The sequence below is a fragment of the Canis lupus genome, chromosome 3 (genome assembly GCF_048164855.1).
Source record: "Canis lupus baileyi chromosome 3, mCanLup2.hap1, whole genome shotgun sequence".
In the NCBI taxonomy this organism is placed as follows: Eukaryota; Metazoa; Chordata; class Mammalia; order Carnivora; family Canidae; genus Canis; species Canis lupus.
In genome coordinates this window covers 74,528,455-74,545,944 of record NC_132840.1, presented here as the reverse complement: position 1 = coordinate 74,545,944, position 17,490 = coordinate 74,528,455, and the positions used below count along the sequence as shown (strand labels likewise).

Below are 17,490 nucleotides of genomic sequence, written 5' to 3'. Positions count from 1 at the left end.
GGGGACTAGCGGGAGCTTGGCTTTGAGGGGGCAGCGCATAGGGGCCATCTCCAGTCCCCAGTCCGGGCACCTCTGGGTCTGTGGGGCCGGCGCAGGGTTCTTCCCGCAGAGCTGCGGGCGCAGCGAGGCTGGGGTGCGCGAGGCTGGGGGCAGTGCCAGGCTGGCGGCCGCAGTGGTGCAATGGTTCTGGTTCTGGGAAGCGGCCGCGCGGCCAGGTCTCCGGGCGGCGGAAGAGGAGGCGGCAGCGGAGGCCCCCGGGGGCCGGGAGGCCTGGGCTGCGGCTCCCTCGCCCCGAGGGCCGGCCGGGCCCGGCGGCTGGTGGGGGCCGAGCGGGGCGAGCGGGGCGAGCGCGGCCGCCTCGGACCCGGCGTGACTCTGGGCGTCCGGGCCGGCCTCTCCCCGCCGCCGCGGCCGCCTGCCCGCCTCGAGACACCTGTCAAGCCCCCTCGGCCGACCGGGCGCGCGCGGGGCTGGGGCCGCGGCGGGGCCGCGCTGGGGCGGCGCGGGGCGGGGCGGGGCGGGGGGCTGCGCGGGGCGGGCGGGGCGGGCGGGCGGGGCGGGGCGGCCGGGCCCCCTCCCCCGCCCCCCTGACGTCAGCCCCCGGCCGCGCGCGGCCGCTCACTAGGCGCTCGCCCTCCGGCCGGGAAGCATGGGGCGGCCCGGGCTCGCGTGCGCCCTGCTGCTCGCCGCCTGCTGCTGCTGCTGCCGCCGCGCCGCGGGTGAGTGGCCTCGCGGGGGACCCGCGCCCCGAGCGGCCCGGGCCCCGAACGGGGTGGCGGGGCAGGTCCTCGGTGCGGCGCGCCCGGGAGCGGGGCCGGCGGCGCGGGCGGCCCGGGGTGGGCGCTGCGGCGCGCGCTCCTCCTGCCCGGCGCCCCGGAGCCTCGCCTCGCGCGCGTGCGACTCCTGTTTGCAGCCAGTTTGCCGCCGGGATCCGGAGTATCCCGGGAGGAGGACGCGGGGGGCGGGCAGGAGGCTGCTGCCGGAGCGGGAGGGGGTGGGGCCGAGCCGCTGGGGTCGCTGGGGAGACCTTTGCCTCAGGTGCCCACTCGGGGGGCCCGCGGTTGGAGCGGCGGCCGGAGGCGCAGCTCGAGCGCATCCCCAAACCCCGAATCTTGCGCCCGCCTGTTGCTGGAAAAGGCAGCTTGCTTAGCAGGAGGGGGTGCGCCGACGCCTCCTCTCCCGCCTGGGCTTCGAGCCGGGCTGGAGGTGAGCGGGGGGGAGGGACGGCGGCTCCCGGACGAGCAGGGCGTTGGCAGGGGCCGGGCGGCGTGGGGCGCCTCGCGCCTGCCCGGGGGACCGGATCACAGGTGGCAGAAGCGAGGGATTGAGGGTGCCGGAGTGGAAGCGCCCCAGGCTTGTTACGCCTCCCGGAATGGGACCGCATTCAGGTGGGAAGAGCGCCGCTGCACCTCGGAGTTTTTCTCTGGAACTGCCTGGGAGCCCAGCGCTCCCGGGTCCACGCTGCCCTTGTATGGCCTGCAGCGGTGTCGCGTGTTTCTCTTGGCTCCTTTTCCCGGGTCCCAGCCGCTGTCCGGCGGGGGAAGGGGAGGGCTCGCCAGTACCCGGCTCGCTGGCCTCATGCCCAGTGCCTACAGCGTCCCAGGGGCACCCCCGGCTGCTGCCTCCCAAGCTGACTATTTCTGGGGAAAAGGCTAAATTGGGCTCCAGGCTGCAGTAGATCAGCCCCACTCTGCCCTGCTCCCCTGTCTCTGGGGAAACGGAGTCAGGGATCGGAGGGCCCCTGCTCTGGGTTAAAGACCTGCCCTCCTTGTCGGGGAGCCAGCCCCGGGCACCGGCCCGGCATCCCAGAGGCCAGCCAGATGGTAGTGAGTGACATCACCTCCTCACAGGGCAGGCGGCACGCTGGCACCACTGACGTCACTCTTGCCCACTGCCTGGCCCTTGCCCTGACCCCTGGGGGAGATTCTGACCCCTCGGTGCTCACAAAACTCCCAGATGAGGTCCTCTGAGTTGGTGGGATGTTCATGGAGGTACTGCTTAGGGAGCACGTGATGGGAGCTCTGGTCAGGGTTGGCCCACTGAGTCTTGTGGGACATTTGGGGAGGGCTCTTTGGGGGGCAGAGTAGTGATGTCTTCTCCTCAGTGAGGGGACACAATGGGGCCTGTGTGGCTCAGCCTGGCACATGCCGTGCATTCCCACATTCTGAGCTCACTGGAAGGGGTGGGAGTGTGGAAGGAAAGGGGCCTTCCTCTTGGCCCAGAGCCTGGTTGCCCCTTTGCCAGCCTCAACTGGAAAATGCTTGGTGCTCAGGGTGGGTGCTGCAATGACCAGGGACAGTCACCCTCAACTCCTCTGACCGGGGGTGGCAGGGGGAAGCGGGCTGCTTGGAGCTGCAGGTAGAAAGGGGTTGAGGGTTAGGAGGATAGAGCCCCCTCCGGACCCAAGTGGCAGGAGGAACAGCTGCAGGGAAGGGGGTGTGAGGGGAGGGCATGGAGAGCAGTTGGAGCTGACACAGCTGCTGGGACGTCCCTCCTGCACCCCCAGGTGTGCCCGGAGAGGCGGAGCCCCCCACGCCTGAGCTGGTGGAGGTGGAAGTGGGGGGCACAGCGCTTCTGAAGTGCGGTCCCTCCCATTCCCCCGGCAACTTCAGCCACGTGGACTGGTTTTCTGTGAGTGTGGGGGCCCCGGAGAGGGTGGCAGGGCGGGAGGCTGTACCCCGCCTGCTGCCCCAGTGTCTCACCAACTCTGAGACACATCCCCTTAGGTCCACAAGGAGAAGCCAACGCTCATCTTCCGCGTGCGCAAGGGCCAGGGCCAGAGCGAGCCTGGGGAGTACCAGCACCGGCTCAGCCTGCAGGACAGAGGGACCACTCTGGCCCTGACACACATCACGCCCCATGACGAGCGCATCTTCCTGTGCCAGGGCAAGCGGCCTCTGTCCCAGGAGCACCGAATCCAGCTCCGTGTCTACAGTGAGCGCCCCACCCCGTCTGTGCCTGGGGGACGGTGCGGGTGGTGGGAAATAGAGGTTCCAGCCCCTCATTTCTTCCCTCATAGAAGCTCCAGAGGAGCCAACCATCCTGGTCAATCCCTTGGGCATCTCGGTCAACAGTAAGGAACCAGTGGAGGTGAGACAGGCCGGGGTGGCCTGGGGGGCTTGGTGGGGTGTCAGGTGCCGGGAGACTCACACCCTGTCCTCCTCAGGTTGCTACCTGTGTGGGGAGAAACGGGTACCCCATTCCTCAAGTCATCTGGTATAAGAATGGCCAATCCCTGAAGGAGGAGAAGAACCGTGAGTCGCCCCCTCCCTGCCCTCAACAGCCAGGCACGTGGCTGCACACAGCGACCACCCTTCCTCTCACTGCACTTTGTTTTCTTCAAGTATACGAATGAGGCTTGACAATCTTTTCACGAGAATTTAAACTGCAGAAAATCTAGAAGGAAAATTGTCTTCCTGCCCCAGATCCCCTCCCAGGAGTAATCTTGGCCGTGAGTGTTTGTTCTTTCCGGCCGATTTCTGGGTGCTTCCTCAAGCAGATGGATACATGTAGGAGCCCGTCGGCTTTTATTTTTATCATTTAAACCAGTGGTTCTCGGGATCCCTGGGTGGCACAGCGGTTTGGCGCCTGCCTTTGGCCCAGGGCGCGATCCTGGAGACCCGAGATCAAATCCCACGTCAGGCTCCCGGTGCATGGAGCCTGCTTCTCCCTCTGCCTATGTCTCTGCCTCTCTCTCTCTCTCTCTATGTGACTATCATAAATAAATAAAAATTAAAAAAATAAATAAATAAATAAACCAGTGGTTCTCAACCAGGGGTGGCATAGCTCCCCCTCAGGGACGTTCAGCAAACATGGGGAGGTATTTCTAGTTGTTGTGAATGGAGAGGCGCTCCAGGCACCTGGTGGGCAGAGGCCAGGGGGCTGCTGGACAGGAGGACGGGACCCCCCACAGCACAGGTCACGCTGAGATTGAGAAACCCTGACCTGGATCGTTTTGCCCCCCACCCCCAGTAGCGCATACCACGGGGATGGGGTAGGGGAGCTAACCCCTCGTTGCCCTGATGGTGGACATCTGGAATGTTTCCTGGGCCCTTTTCCTCAGTCACCACAGCACCCCGTCCCTGTGTGCGTGTGCGTTAGTGTTGGCGGCGTGGGGAGATGACGAGCAGTAGAACCGCTGAGCTCAAGATCAGGGTTAGCGAGGCTTGCACTGTGCCTGGCCTTCCATGGCACCAGGGGTCCTTCTCAGGTGCCCCCCACCCCGGGGAACCCCAGAGACCATGGGGTAGGGGTGCAGGTGGGGCCGAAGCCGAGCCTCTCCACTTTCTTTGGCCCAGGGGTTCACATTCAGTCGTCCCAGATCGTGGAGTCCAGTGGTCTGTACACCTTGGAGAGCGTTCTGAAGGCCCAGCTGGCCAAAGAGGATAAAGATGCCCAGTTTTACTGTGAGCTCAACTACCGGCTGCCCAGCGGGAACCACATGAAGGAGTCTCAGGAAGTCACTGTCCAGGTTTTCTGTGAGTCCTGTGATGGTCCCGGGCTGAGCTGGTGGCAGCTAGCTCCGCTCCCCGGCGTGGGGACAGCTCGTGGGCTGAGGACCACTCCCTCTGTGCCCCTGCAGACCCGGCGGAGAAGGTGTGGCTGGAAGTGGAGCCCTCGGGAATGCTGAAGGAAGGGGACCGCGTGGAAATCAGGTGTTTGGCGGACGGCAACCCCCCGCCCCACTTCACCATCAGCAAGCAGGTACGGAGGGCGCCGTGCTGGGTGTCCACGGGCCGCGGGAGTGGCTGGAGGCACCCTCTGCTCACCCCTCTGCTCTCTCCCAGAACCTCAGCACCAAGGAGATAGAGGAGATGACGCCCGAAGACACGGGGACCCTGGTCTTGGAGTCTGCCCAGAAGGAGCACAGTGGGCTCTATCAGTGTCAGGGCCTGGACTTGGAAACCATGGCATCGCTGCTGAGCGACCAACAGGAGCTGCTGGTGAACTGTGAGGGGCCGGGGGGCCCAGGACAGGGGGACCAGGCGGGGGCAAGAGGGAACGTGCCCCGCCCCGCCCTGCCCAGGCTGACACCATTGCTGTGTCCCCAGACGTGTCTGATATCCGGGTGAGCCCTGCAGCCCCGGAGAGCCAGGAGGGCGACAGCCTCACCCTCGCCTGTGAGGCAGAGAGTAACCAAGCCGTGGAGTTCCAGTGGCTGAGAGAAAAGGTGCCCAGGCCGGCCTGGGGCTGCGGGCTGTGCGGGGATGCGCGGGGCCGGGAGTGAACCCCTGACCCCTCTCTCACCCCAGACGGGCCAGGTGCTGGAGAAGGGGCCGGTGCTCCAATTACACAACCTGAAGCGCGAGGCCGGGGGAGGCTACCGCTGCGTGGCGACGGTGCCCAGCGTCCCGGGCCTGAACCGCACGCGGCTGGTCCATGTGGCCATTTTCGGTGAGGGGCCCTCTGGGCAGAGATCGGCGGCGCCCCCAAGCCGGGCGGTTTCAAGCTCTTGGGAGTCCCCCACAGCCCCCTGCTGCCCTGGGATGCTCCGGTGGGGACGGGAGGCAGGCTAGCAGGTTTGTGCCACACCTGCACCCCTCCCTCCCCCAGGGTCCCCGTGGATGATGCTGAAGGAGAGGAAGATGTGGGTGAGCGAGAACGCGGTGCTGAACCTGTCTTGTGAAGCCTCCGGACATCCCCGGCCCACCATCTCCTGGAGCGTCGAGGGCACGGTGAGCGGCCGCGCCTCGGCTGCCCGGGCCTAGGGATCCCTGAGGGGATCTCCCCACCCCTGAGCGCCGCCTCCATCCCTGCAGGCGCAGGAACAAGACCAGGACCCGCTGAGCGTCCTGAGCGTCCTGAGCGTCCTGGTGACCCCAGAGCTGCTGGAGACGGGTGCGGAGTGCGTGGCCTCCAACTCCCTGGGCAGGAACAGCACCACCATTTTCCTGGAGTTGGGTAAGGGCCTCATCCTGCGGCGTGGCGGGCGAGGGCGTGAGCCGGTGCTTTTCCCAGCCCAGCTCTCAACCCCTGTGACCGCTCAGCAGACTCCAGCAGAAGCACCGGGCCCCGCGTCTCCACCGCCAGCCCCTCTGTCAGAGCCAACAGCACCTCCACAGGTCAGCGGCCCCGGCATCCTCCTGCTGCCCTGGCCCTCCCCAGGGAGCCCTGCTGGAAGAGGGGAGTGGGGGGCCGTCTTCCGTCAGCCCTGGGTGGGGGGGGTGCGGGCAGTGGTGGGAACCGGGCCTCAGGGGCCGGGAGTGACTAGGAGCGTCTCTGTGGGACAGAGAAGAAGCTGCCAGAGCCAGAAAGCAAGGGTGTAGCCATTGTGGCTGTGACTGTGTGCGTCCTGGTCCTGGCTGTGCTGGGTGCTGTCCTCTATTTCTTCTACAAGAAGGGGAAGCTGCCATGCGGGCGGTCAGGCAAGCAAGAGATGTAAGCATGGTACCCTGCGCCCCCACCCAGCTTCTCGTGCCTGGGCAGGGACGACCCCTGCCCCCCCCACCCCTGCCCACTGGCCAGCTGCCATCACCCACACCTCCCTCCCGTTCATCGCCTGCTCCCTTCCCTGAGCTGGCCCCAGGGCACCTAAGAGTCCGTCACCCAGTCCACCATCTTTCCCAATGACCCTCCCTTTCCTTGCCCGAGATGCCAACTTCTTGCCTCCCTCCCTCCCTCCCTCCCAGCACACTGCCCCCGTCTCGTAAGAGCGAATTTGTAGTTGAAGTTAAGTCAGATAAGCTCCCAGAAGAGATGGGCCTCCTACAGGGCAGCAGCGGTGACAAGAGGGCGCCAGGAGACCAGGTAGGAAGCAGCTCCTGTGGCCAGCGCCTGCCACAGCTTCAGGTTTCGGGAGCAGCAGGGGCTGATGTCTCCCCAAACACTAACTCTGTCTCCCCCCTTCCTCCTCCTCTGTTGGAGACCGGGAGCAGGCCTGTCTCGGCTTCCTAACACTAGTCCCAGATGGTAGGGTGAGGCCAGTGGCCGAGGGAGCCTGAGCAAACACTGCCCGTCACCACCACCTTTTCCTCGACATTGCCGTGGCTCAGGTCACCAGGTGCAGTGTGGCCAGTCCAGTTCGGGGGCCTAGGCTCTCCCCACCCGCCACTCCCCCTGCTTCCCTCCACGCCTCATGCATCAGCTTCTGGCTTCAGTCCCTCTTCCCTTGAGCATTCATATTCACACCCCAGACTCCTTTCACTGTCCCTGCCACCCCCTGCCCCCTTACCTCTCCTCTTCCCGTTTCTAGGGAGAGAAATACATCGATCTGAGGCACTAACCAGCCCACCACACTGAGTGCCCTGCCCGCCTGGAAGGTTTTCTGTTCCCTGCTCCGCCCCTACCCCTCTTGTCGCTCAGGATGATCACCAAAGCCTCTAAAGTGGGCTCTGGAGAAGGTCCCTGCTCCAGCTGGCCTGCAGGCCCCGTTTCAGAGGGCAGAGCCATCCCAAGAAGGTCCTTTTCTGGGGACCTACCCGCCTCAGTCTTACTTTGTCGGGTGATGCTCATCCCAGGGAGGGGCCTAGCATCCGAGGAGTGGGAAGGTGTTTCTCACGCCAGGTTTTCTCTGTATACATATGGTGGATGTTCATACCTGTCCTCTGCCGGCAGCCAAACTAGGTAGCCTATTTATCTTGAGTTGGTTTCCTGCCCCAAAGGCTGGCTTTTTTTAGTTGTGTCGCTGAAGTGAGGAGCCATGGCTCCTCTCTGTTGGTGAAGTACGCTGCTCACACCAGTTCTGGAGCGTACCCCAGCATTCATGACAGGCAGCTGCCTACCTGACTCAGGAGGCCCTTTTGAGACCCACCTCTCTCTAGACAGAAGCAAGGATGGACTAGTATCATCCCTTAAAAAATGTGTTGGGTCTCTCATTGCCCCTAAAGGGAGGAAGCTGGGCGGTTTTCCACAGTTAGGCCATTGAGCCCAAACCACCCACCTCCCAGTCAGGGAATCATGTCAGACTGAAAGGTGGGGTTAGGGGACAGAGATGAGGTCCAGACTGTCCTTTAGGATGATTAAGACTATAATTATACTAGCACCATACTTTAGGCCCTGACAGAAGGGCCCTAATGGGATGGTACTTAGGGATGAGAAGTGGGCCTGGCTAGAGCTTTGGGGTGTGTATGTGTATCTGTGTGCAGGTATGTATGTATATGTGGTTTTGTTAGGTTGTATGTAAATTTACAAATTCCCAATTATATATATGTGTGTGTGTGTGTGTGTGTGTGTGTGTGTGTATATATATATATATATGAAAAATAAAGCTTAATTGTCCCAGAAATCTCATATTGCTTTTTATTCATCATGGGTACTGTGGCAGCCTGGGGCCTCTGGATCTGGGTGCAGTCCCAAAAGGAATACGAAACCCTCTCCATTTGGGAGTGGGGACCAGGGGTTTACCTCTGCTTCTGAGCAAATGGCTCAGGCTCTACCACAGAGGATGATGACCCTCCTTAGCAGCAACAAAGACACCCTGCCCACGGCAGCTTGCAGGGCCTGGTGGGCAAGGAGCTGTTGCCTTTCTCTTTCCTTTGCTGTCACGCAAACCTGCCTTGGGAGAGCAGTAGACTCACCTGCTGAGTCTGTAGCACTCCTACCCCCACGGAAGAGCAAGAACGCCAGTCTGCTACAACAAAAGAAACTTTATTTAAAAATACTTTTTGTTTTTTTACAGACATGGGTGCTTGAAAAAGCTCTTTAGTTAACTGTGTATGGAAATGAAAAAAAATTAATAAATAACATTAGTATAACAGACCTCTAAACATTAATACATTGGCAAAACAAAAGGGACTTAAAATTGAAAATGAATCTTAAAGCTCTGCTCTTCTCTGTAAGAATATTTACCTTCTGTTTTTCTTATTCTTTACAGGTGAGAATGATTAAATACTGCTAATATAAATTTTTTTATATTAATGACACATTTTTAAAATAGTCCACAAAAATGTCATCTAAGTTTTCGTTTTATTTTTAACACTGATATACAAATTGGGACTCTTTATTCTGGAGAAAGCATCAAGTTCTCCTCAGCCCCACCCAGGCCAAGAATGTCAAAATCCTAAAGAGGGAGGACTTGAGAAAGAATTGTTTCTCTCCCAATTCTTTATTAGTTAAAGGCAGGGAAGAACTGAAAAGGGAAAGGGAGAAGTAAAATATGTAGAAAACATTTTTTTTTTCTTTGCTGAAACCCACAGTGGCCACAATCCTGAGGACAGGCTCTGGCACGTGGTCCTTGCTGCCTTTCCCAGGGGAAAACTGGACTCTGCAGAGGGCACTGGCTGCTTAATGCTTTAAGACTGAAGTCTTCAAATAAAAGGAGAGCCAAGTCTAAAGGGAGAGGCATGAGGTCTATCTAGGCCAGTTCAGGATCCAGCAAAAAAGAAAAGACACAAATGAACAACCTCCCATTGTCAGCAGAGTCCATCCTATACTCTTCCACGCAGTCGGGTCATGAATATAGGACCAGGAAACTGGCACACTTAAAGTGGACCAGAGTATACCTGGAAATCCTGGGACAGTTGCTCTCCTCTTGCTGGAAACAGAGCATTCAACCTGACATCCAACCTCAATTCTGATTGGAACCACCCAAACGATCCCAGGGTAATGCTTGCTTCTTCCGACAAAGCATCATGGCAGGGAGAAGGGACGGTGGACGGTGACCTGCCACACTTATGTGCCATCTCTCTATCCACACACAGTGTTTCCTCCTCCCCACCCTAGTCCGTAAGAACGGACACTCAAGGTAGAGGAGCTAAGACTCTGGTATTTCCATATTAAGTCCTAAAATGCAGCCTGGGATACAGTGCTGCCTTAGAAAGGCACAAAATGTTTGGCTTTTTTTTTTTTTCAGTGTGCTAAAAATTGTTCTGTTTTGAATAAAGGAAAAAGATATATAAGGTTAAAAATCCCAAGTCACCACAGCCAGAAAGCAAATGTAGGAGGTACCTAATAGCTGCCATGCCCCTACCACATGTTTCAGCAGGAGGTCAAGGCCAAGACACTGAGACGGGTAGGTCAGGAGGCATCCACTCTCATGGGCACTGTGCCTACAGGCTCACCCAGACAGCAGGAGGAGGAAGCCAAGGAAGAGAAAACACGTGGTCTACAGACTCATAAGTAGTTCTCTGCCTCTTCAGTTTCCAGAAGCCACGAGCATGGCTACCCTCACCCCTAACAGGGTCAGAGGTAGGTAGGGAGGAGGGAATGGACACACGGGGCACAGTGACACGCATGTACAGAAGAGCACTAACTTTGAGCACACAGTCTGGCCCGCACCCAGTACCTGCCCCCCCCTGCTGAGCGGGAAGCGGGGCAAGGCCTGAGGAGTTGCAAGTCACTTGCCACGTGCAACTCCTGAGCCACCCCACTCTCTGGACTCCCAGTGTGGTTCAGGGGCGGAAGGAGAATTTGTGAGAGGCAATCCAGAGGTGCCTCTCATGTTCATTTTAGGAAGCAGTCGGGAATACGGAGCCGGGTAAGCACAGCTCTGCTGATCTGTCTGGCTGCCTAATCAGGAGAAGGGCTGAGGCTGGCTTTCAGCCTTTGCTCTGTACAAAATGAGGGAGTGGTCCACCACATTTTTCTCAAGCACTACACAAGGAAAGGGGCAGGGAGATCTCCAGACAGCTGTTACTCCTGGTGAACAGCTGGCCCTTCAGAAGGGCTCTTTGACTTTCCCATCTCAATGCAAATGAGCCTCCACACGGCCCCATCCCTATGTCCCCCACCTCATACTCTGGTGCTACCTTTTAGAGCCAAAAAAACACTTACCCGCCCCCCTCCCCCTTTGAAACCAACCCAGATCTCCTAGGACACAGAGGCACACAGTGCTGCTGCTGTCCCTCTGCTCCTTAATTCTGGAGCCGAGTCCAGAATATCAAATGCAAAGGCTAACAACCCACCCTTCCTCCTGTGCCTCAAAATGTGTATCTTTGGATTACTAGGTTCCTTCTGTGTATTCCAAACGACTCCAAGAGCTTAAAAAAGTTACAAGTGATTATGAAATGCCTTAATAACATGGGACAGACCCTAGGATGAGGTAAGTAAGATCAAAACACTTAGGCAGGCAGAAGCAGTTTTTAAAAAATCAAAAACACACAGGCTTTGATACAGGACTATTAAAAAAGCAAGGGGACAGGCAAGACCAGGGTTTCCGGTCTAAAGGGCTCTCAGTCAAAACTCTCCTTTAAACTGGAGTCCACATCTAATTTATATCCTGGCAACTGTCCCAACTATTCTATATTCCTGCTGGCTACAGGGAAGTAGTTTCTGAGGGACCTCGGAAGGCCAGCCTAGGAATATTACCGCAGAGCTCTCCTCACGCAGCAAAGACCAGGAAGGGTGAGGAGGGCAGGGAGGGCCATGGGCCATGCGCCCCCAGAATGAATATATTTTCAGCGCTAAAACCTGAAGAGAGCCCAGAAGTCCATGGGCGGTGGAATCTGGGACCTGCTCTCCAAGTAATATGAAAGGAGGCTAAAAACCTGAGATTGAATGAAGGCGAAGAAATGTCACCTAAGAATAGACTAGCTCCACAACAGGAGAAACTGGTCCTGAAGAGGGAGGGAAGAAATCTTGGATGCCAAGACCGATAAAGGGAATTAAAACAGGAAATAAAACAAAGATGACAGAAACCCGGATTAGGTGAAACCTAACAATTTCTTCAATATCCCAGATATAGTCCCATGCCTGCCTTTCCATTCTCAAAAAAAAAAAAAAAGGGGGGAGGGGGGCCAGTACTACAGTTTTGCTCCTAAAATACTTGTAGGGTATCTGTCCCATCTAAAAAGCCTCTTCTCTGAGAGCCCTCCTCCACCCCCCGCCAGAGGGAGCACACCACTGCCACCCCTGTGCCCAGGCTGACCAATCAGGGGCAGACACCCAAGCAAGGTGCTGGGCTGAGCATGTATTTTCTTGAGAATATGACTAAGAGGTACGGGGAATCTGTGTAGGATGATCCCAAGAGCCGGGAGGTCATGTGGACCTATGGACTGGGGTGTCTAGTCTGGGGCTGTATATGACAAGAGGGAGAAAGGACTGGTGCAAATTTTGACAGTCCCAGCTCCATGTGAGAATCCACTGTTACTTCCTATAACTGGAATCTGTAAAATACCTGCATCCTCATGGTTTCCTCCTTTCTTTAGCCTGAACGCCTATTTCTTGCACCTAAAGGATTCCTAAACAAGACAGTCAAAGATAAAAAACTGTAACCTCTTTCCACTGTGCACCCTCCTCCATGTATTCAATGGCTTGAGGAGTATCTAAAGAAAGACTGTGAACACAGGCTGAAGTCAAAGTGGTGCTGGTACCACTCCACGATGACTTAGAATACTTCAGATTGAATTTCTAAAGTCTGCAAGTCTAGCAGGAGAACAGTAACATGTGCTCCCTGATGCAAAGTCCTAGGGTCATCCTAAGCTCCCTGCCCAGGGAGGGAAAGGCTGGCATTTCTGAGAAGTGATGAAGGTCCATCTATTTTAGTGCCCAGCTCTTGGGAGACCATAGAAATCTGTTAAAGACCAGGACCCAACAATAGGTATCCATCCGTCCCCCACACCTTCAGCCCTTCTAGGGCACGGGAGTAGCTGCAAAGATTGTTGAAAGACTTGGAAAACAAGTCCCAAAGAGAATGGGAGATAGTGACAGGTCCGAGGAAGGTGACAAGGAAACTTCACAACAAGGGGGAGTAAGGACTCAAGAAGCTCAGTAAAAAGATCAAGGAAGGCACTGGACTGGAGAGGGGACTGTGGGCAAATGCTCTGCTTAAACATTTAACTGCCCCACTATGCAACTCTGAGCCAACATGAGCCTCAACCCACCCCCCAGATTCCACTGAGATGCATCCAAGATGGCAGGTACCCACGAGACTGACATGCGCAATCTCCCAGACATCATCAAAGCTCTAGGAAGACAACAGGAGTTAACGGAAAAGCCCTGCAGGGATTTTACCCAGGACAGCTCTATAAGGAATACACACTGAGCAATCTTTTTGGGAAGGGCAATTTTAGGGCCAAATGCAAGTGCCAGGCGGCCCAAGTGCAATCTACCAGCACCATGTGGTGGTAGGGAAGAACTTGGGGCTGGCACTTACGGCACATGGGAACAACTCATCAACAATTGCTGAATGAGCAAGCTAATTGGTACACAGTCAGGCCAATAGTCAGAAAACCATTCTCCCCTGGGCAGCGGTCATCAAAGGTAGAAAGGCAATGGCAGAAAGGGGAAGCTGCAGCTTAGGAAGAAGGCTTATAACCCTGACTGTCTGACGTGAGGTAGGAGAATATTCTGCGTCGACACCTGCACCAACCATCCACAGACAGGTGTCGACCTTGTTAAGGGTGCCTGAAAGAGAATACAGAGCTTGGTCCCTACTATGCTAGCAAATTTACAGAAATTATCATTTGTACATTTGCTGTTTGGACCATGAATTACAGTTTACTTTTCTACAGAGGAAATAAATACTTGAAGTATGAAGAACAGTGACCACCCTCCCCACCCCCCCATTTTAATCCACAAGACAGCTAACTGATACTAACAGTACTCTCCCCCATCCTGGGCCCTGGTGTGTGTGGGTAAGAGAACAGAAGAGTAAAGTGTGTAGGGCTGGGGCCAGGGGAAGACCATGGCCATCCACAGGTACACATTGCTATTTACATAAACAGTAACAGGTAAACGCTGAGATGAGAAACTGCCCCATCTCTTCATTTCTTCAAGGGAGGTATATCACAGAGCCCGCAGGTTTTTCCACTTTGAGAACCCCTGACTTGAGTGGGAGGAGCATGGCTGAGGCAGTGGACTCCCTACTGCAAGGCAGCCACCGAGACGATGAGGCAGGCTGCACAGAGCAAGCCAGACAGAGGGAAAGCAGGAGACAGGATTGAAGATTGAATGCCTAACGCATTCAAGAAAATGTCAAAGTGGCTTTTATCTTATCCACCTGGGAAGTTATCAGAGAAGGAACCACTTGTGATTTGGAAGAAGAGAGAGGAGCAGTGTTTCCCTAGAATTGCAAGGCTCAGAGCCCACTTCTGAAAGAGCCATACTAAATTCAGAGCAGAGCCTAGGAAGGAAAAACTACCATACAACTATATGGAGGGGAAGGAGTTATTTGTGCCCCAGTTCAAGGAAAATTTAAGCAATTAAGGTTTTGGAAGTACCCTCAAAACAAATGCCCATGTGGAAAGCCTCCCTGAAGCTACTCTGCTGGCAGTCTGAGGCCTGGAACGAGCTTTAAGCACCCAACAGGGGCAAACCTCACAGAATGGTCTGACACCTGGAAAGCCCATAGACACGCAGCTGACAGGCCAATGACCAAGGCAGTCACTGATGTGTGCGGCCAACGCTGGGATGCCCCAGGAGCCACATGGGTACTCCATTAGGAAAAAAGGGATGAACTTGCCCTTAGCCTGTGTAAGTAAGGACAGAATTTCCAAAGAAGACTTGGGATACACTGAATAGGTGAGAGAGAGGCAGAACAGGTGCTCTGTTCTCTTGACATATCTTCAGGCTATGGACAATGTCTCCAGACAAGGAAAATTTTCAGTGTGGACAAGGCGTGGAAAATGCTGCCATTTTATCTAGTTCTTTGTCTGGGTCTTCAGCATCTAAACAAAACACAAAATGAATGTTAACACAAATGCAACACTATCCATACTGGCTTTTAGAAGGAGATGCTAGGTTACTGCTTCCCATTCACTGCCACCATCCCAGCTTCCAGCGGCACCCAGGCAGGACCTCTTGCACCTGATGGTGAGCTGTGCTGTTCGCCACCAGGTAGAGCAGACCCTGGGGAACCGTGGCAAATCAACAAGCAATCCTGTGTCATCTACCTTGGGAAGGTAAATGGCTCTGAGGCATAAAGCCAAAAGGTCCAGGAACAGCTAAAAGCCAAGAGAAGAGTCAGAAAAAGTTTTAGTTCCACAGATGAAAAAGATGGGAAAGAACACGGACCTAAAGAGATTTGTTTCTGTCTGCATCTAAAAACAAAAGCAAAAAATAAAAATAAATTAAAAAAAAAAGACAAAAGCATGGTTTAGATTTTGAGGGGAGATTTATCAAAGTGTAAGCTTGTTTCTGACAAGCGGGAGGGTACGGCCTGCAAGGAAAGTGAGCAAAGACCAGACAGCGTGCTGACGAGGGGTCACTTTGCAGCATCTATAGGAACCGACTCATGGGTGCCCTACACCAGACCTTACCAACCTGCAACCACGCACACAGCTAGGCTTTTTGCATCCTGTCTGATGACAGTCAAGTCATTTGTCACACACCATGATGTCTAATTACTGTGGAGAATGCGGTTAGGGAAGAGTAGAGAGCACAACGGTGAAAGGGAGAGGGAGGAGATGCTCCAAGCCACAGGCACAGGCGAAACCCAAGTCGTTGGGTGGCATCAATGCAGGACAGTGCTAATTATCAGCCAAATGCTTGTGCTACCATGGGTGGTATCCTCCTTGTTCTTCAAGGGCAAAGAAAAAAAAACCTCTTCTGAAACTATAACCTGGCTCTTGTTCAAAGGGAGACACCCAGACAAGCTGGAATTAACTCACCGGGAAGAAAAACCAAACAGATCCTGACTGGCTATTTCGTGCATCTTCTGCAAAAACAAGGTAAAGAGTATGTCAATGAAGCTTCCTAAAGTTTTGTGGTATTCAGGCCAGAAAGCCATGCTGGAGAAAATGTTCTTCCCTTCCCATTAAGTAGTAGAAAAACTCATGACCTACATTAGAACACATACCTGGCACCAAGGCAACGGACTCCCACAGACTATCTTCTGGGGAGAGCATGGAATGTATTTGAAGGCCTCTATCTCAAACCAGTCATTATGCAATTAGGATAATTAAAACATCTTATTTTAACAGATTCAATGTTCCTATAGAAACAGTGCTTTGGAGTGACCAGTGTTAGCTGCTAGGATCAAACATGACTATAATGATACAGCAACAGTACTTTTCTTTTTCCCCGACCTATCTACCAAACAAACCAACACCATCACACATAATAAAGAACATCCTATAAGCCACTTGGCCTCAGTAAGCCTGGTCAGAGCAAGCCCACTGCCAATGATAGACACTGAGGAGGCGGCAGGGGACAGGACACAGGGAGGGTGTTCTAAAAATACAAGACTCGAGCTATGCACATGGTAATCCAAGCTGTAGGGGAGTGTTGAAGTTGTACTACACGCCGGGGTTGAGTATCATACCACAGTAGATGGAAGTTTTTAGACAATTCCTTCCTACACCTCTTGTGCTAATTCCCTGCCCGGGATTAACACACACAGCAGGTTCATCTTATAATCACAGGAAACACGCCACCACAGACAGACACACACACACACACACACACAACCACATCCTTAACCCAAGGAAGAAGTCTCAAGTCCCCAGTGAGGATTTACAGCACAATACTTCTCCCACTGCTTTCTAGACTGTTCCCCAGGTAGCTACCATTTAATAAAAATCCACACTCTAAGTGGGGACTGAAGGACACCTTCAAATCCACTATCAAAACAAATAAAATAATAAAACACACTAGCTGCTCCATGTTCATTCCACTGCTTTGAAATCTGGGAACCACAGAAGTGGAATCCTCACAGAGAGGGCAAGACTTCACTGTGAAGTCTCCAAAGGAACCTCTCCCCTTTGAGTTGTCCCCCAGGGAAGAGTGCCCGGCTCACTGGTCCTCTGATGCCGCAGCAGGGAGAGGTGTGCTAGGTGGCTACGTGGGCGGGAGAAGAGATAGAAACAAATTCCCGGAGGATGTTCTTGGCCATTTCAATGTTGTTGTGGGCAATGACCAGAGCTTTCTGAATGTCCTGGTAGGAGTATCCCTGGCTCAGGAGGTTCTCAATCTCACTGGAGAGCTGTGGTGAGGCAGCAGCGGCACCACCCTGCTGACAGCTGCCTGCTTTTCGTTCAGAGTTGATTCTCCGAGGGAACGGTTTGGGAGGCCTTTCAGGAACTTGGGAACCCTCAGTGAAGTCTAGAAGAAATCAAACAGAAAAGATTTGCAAATCTGGGGGGTGAGGGGAACCCTCCTTTAGTGGCCGTAGGAACAATGTGCTAGGATCAAGATATTGCTGACCCATTGGAACCGGCTACTTGGGCTCTCAGAGGGCTGGGTTTTACTGGTTCCAGGGTTGTAGCAGCTAGCCTCCTCCTCCTTCTCCCAGCAGGAGCAGCCTTCTGAAATATAGCAGGCACCTGCTCCATTTGACAGTAGCACTGCTGCCCCAAGCATGGACACGTGCATCCACATTATGCTTTATACACTTTGTGACAAGTTTTCACGCACAGTAGTGCCTGGATAGATCGATTATTTTTTAATTTGAGAGAGAGAGCATGCACAAGCAGGGGCAGGGAGGAGGCAGAACAAGAGGGAGAAGCAGACTCCCCACTGAGCAGGAAGCACCACTGGGGGGGTCCAATCCCTGGACCCTGAGATCATGACCTGAGCCATCCAGGTGCCCCATGCCTCAATTATTTAAAATAACTTTTCTGAGAGGGTCAGAGAAGACACTCAATTTCTACCTTTTACAAATAAGGACAACAGAAA

General features: G+C 55.0%; 2 protein-coding genes across 8 annotated transcripts in view; one reads left to right on the top strand and one right to left on the bottom strand.

Annotated features, from left to right (window-relative positions):
• The first annotated feature begins 598 nt into the window (after positions 1–598).
• On the top strand, positions 599–8,224 carry MCAM (melanoma cell adhesion molecule). 4 transcript variants are annotated; one of them, XM_072822348.1, is made up of 16 exons: positions 599–719; positions 2,507–2,631; positions 2,727–2,934; positions 3,020–3,090; positions 3,167–3,254; positions 4,299–4,478; positions 4,583–4,704; positions 4,788–4,950; positions 5,052–5,170; positions 5,253–5,394; positions 5,554–5,675; positions 5,760–5,901; positions 5,991–6,062; positions 6,231–6,378; positions 6,630–6,747; positions 7,193–8,224. In XM_072822348.1, the coding sequence occupies exons 1-16, from the start codon at positions 650–652 to the stop codon at positions 7,220–7,222; spliced, it is 1,920 nt and encodes a 639-aa protein (XP_072678449.1). In that variant the 5' UTR covers positions 599–649; the 3' UTR covers positions 7,223–8,224. The 4 variants fall into 4 exon arrangements, with proteins under 4 accessions (XP_072678449.1, XP_072678447.1, XP_072678451.1 ...); XM_072822346.1 differs by having other exon boundaries at positions 5,988–6,062; XM_072822350.1 differs by lacking the exon at positions 6,630–6,747.
• A 343-nt stretch (positions 8,225–8,567) lies between these two features.
• CBL (Cbl proto-oncogene) overlaps positions 8,568–17,490 on the bottom strand; it is a 78,420-nt gene continuing 69,497 nt past the window's right edge. For all 4 annotated transcript variants that reach the window (XM_072822331.1, XM_072822334.1, XM_072822332.1 and 1 more), the window contains one exon: positions 8,568–16,917. In XM_072822331.1, coding sequence (XP_072678432.1) covers positions 16,646–16,917 — 272 coding nt within the window. In that variant the 3' untranslated portion in view covers positions 8,568–16,645. The remainder of the gene's footprint in view (positions 16,918–17,490) is intronic.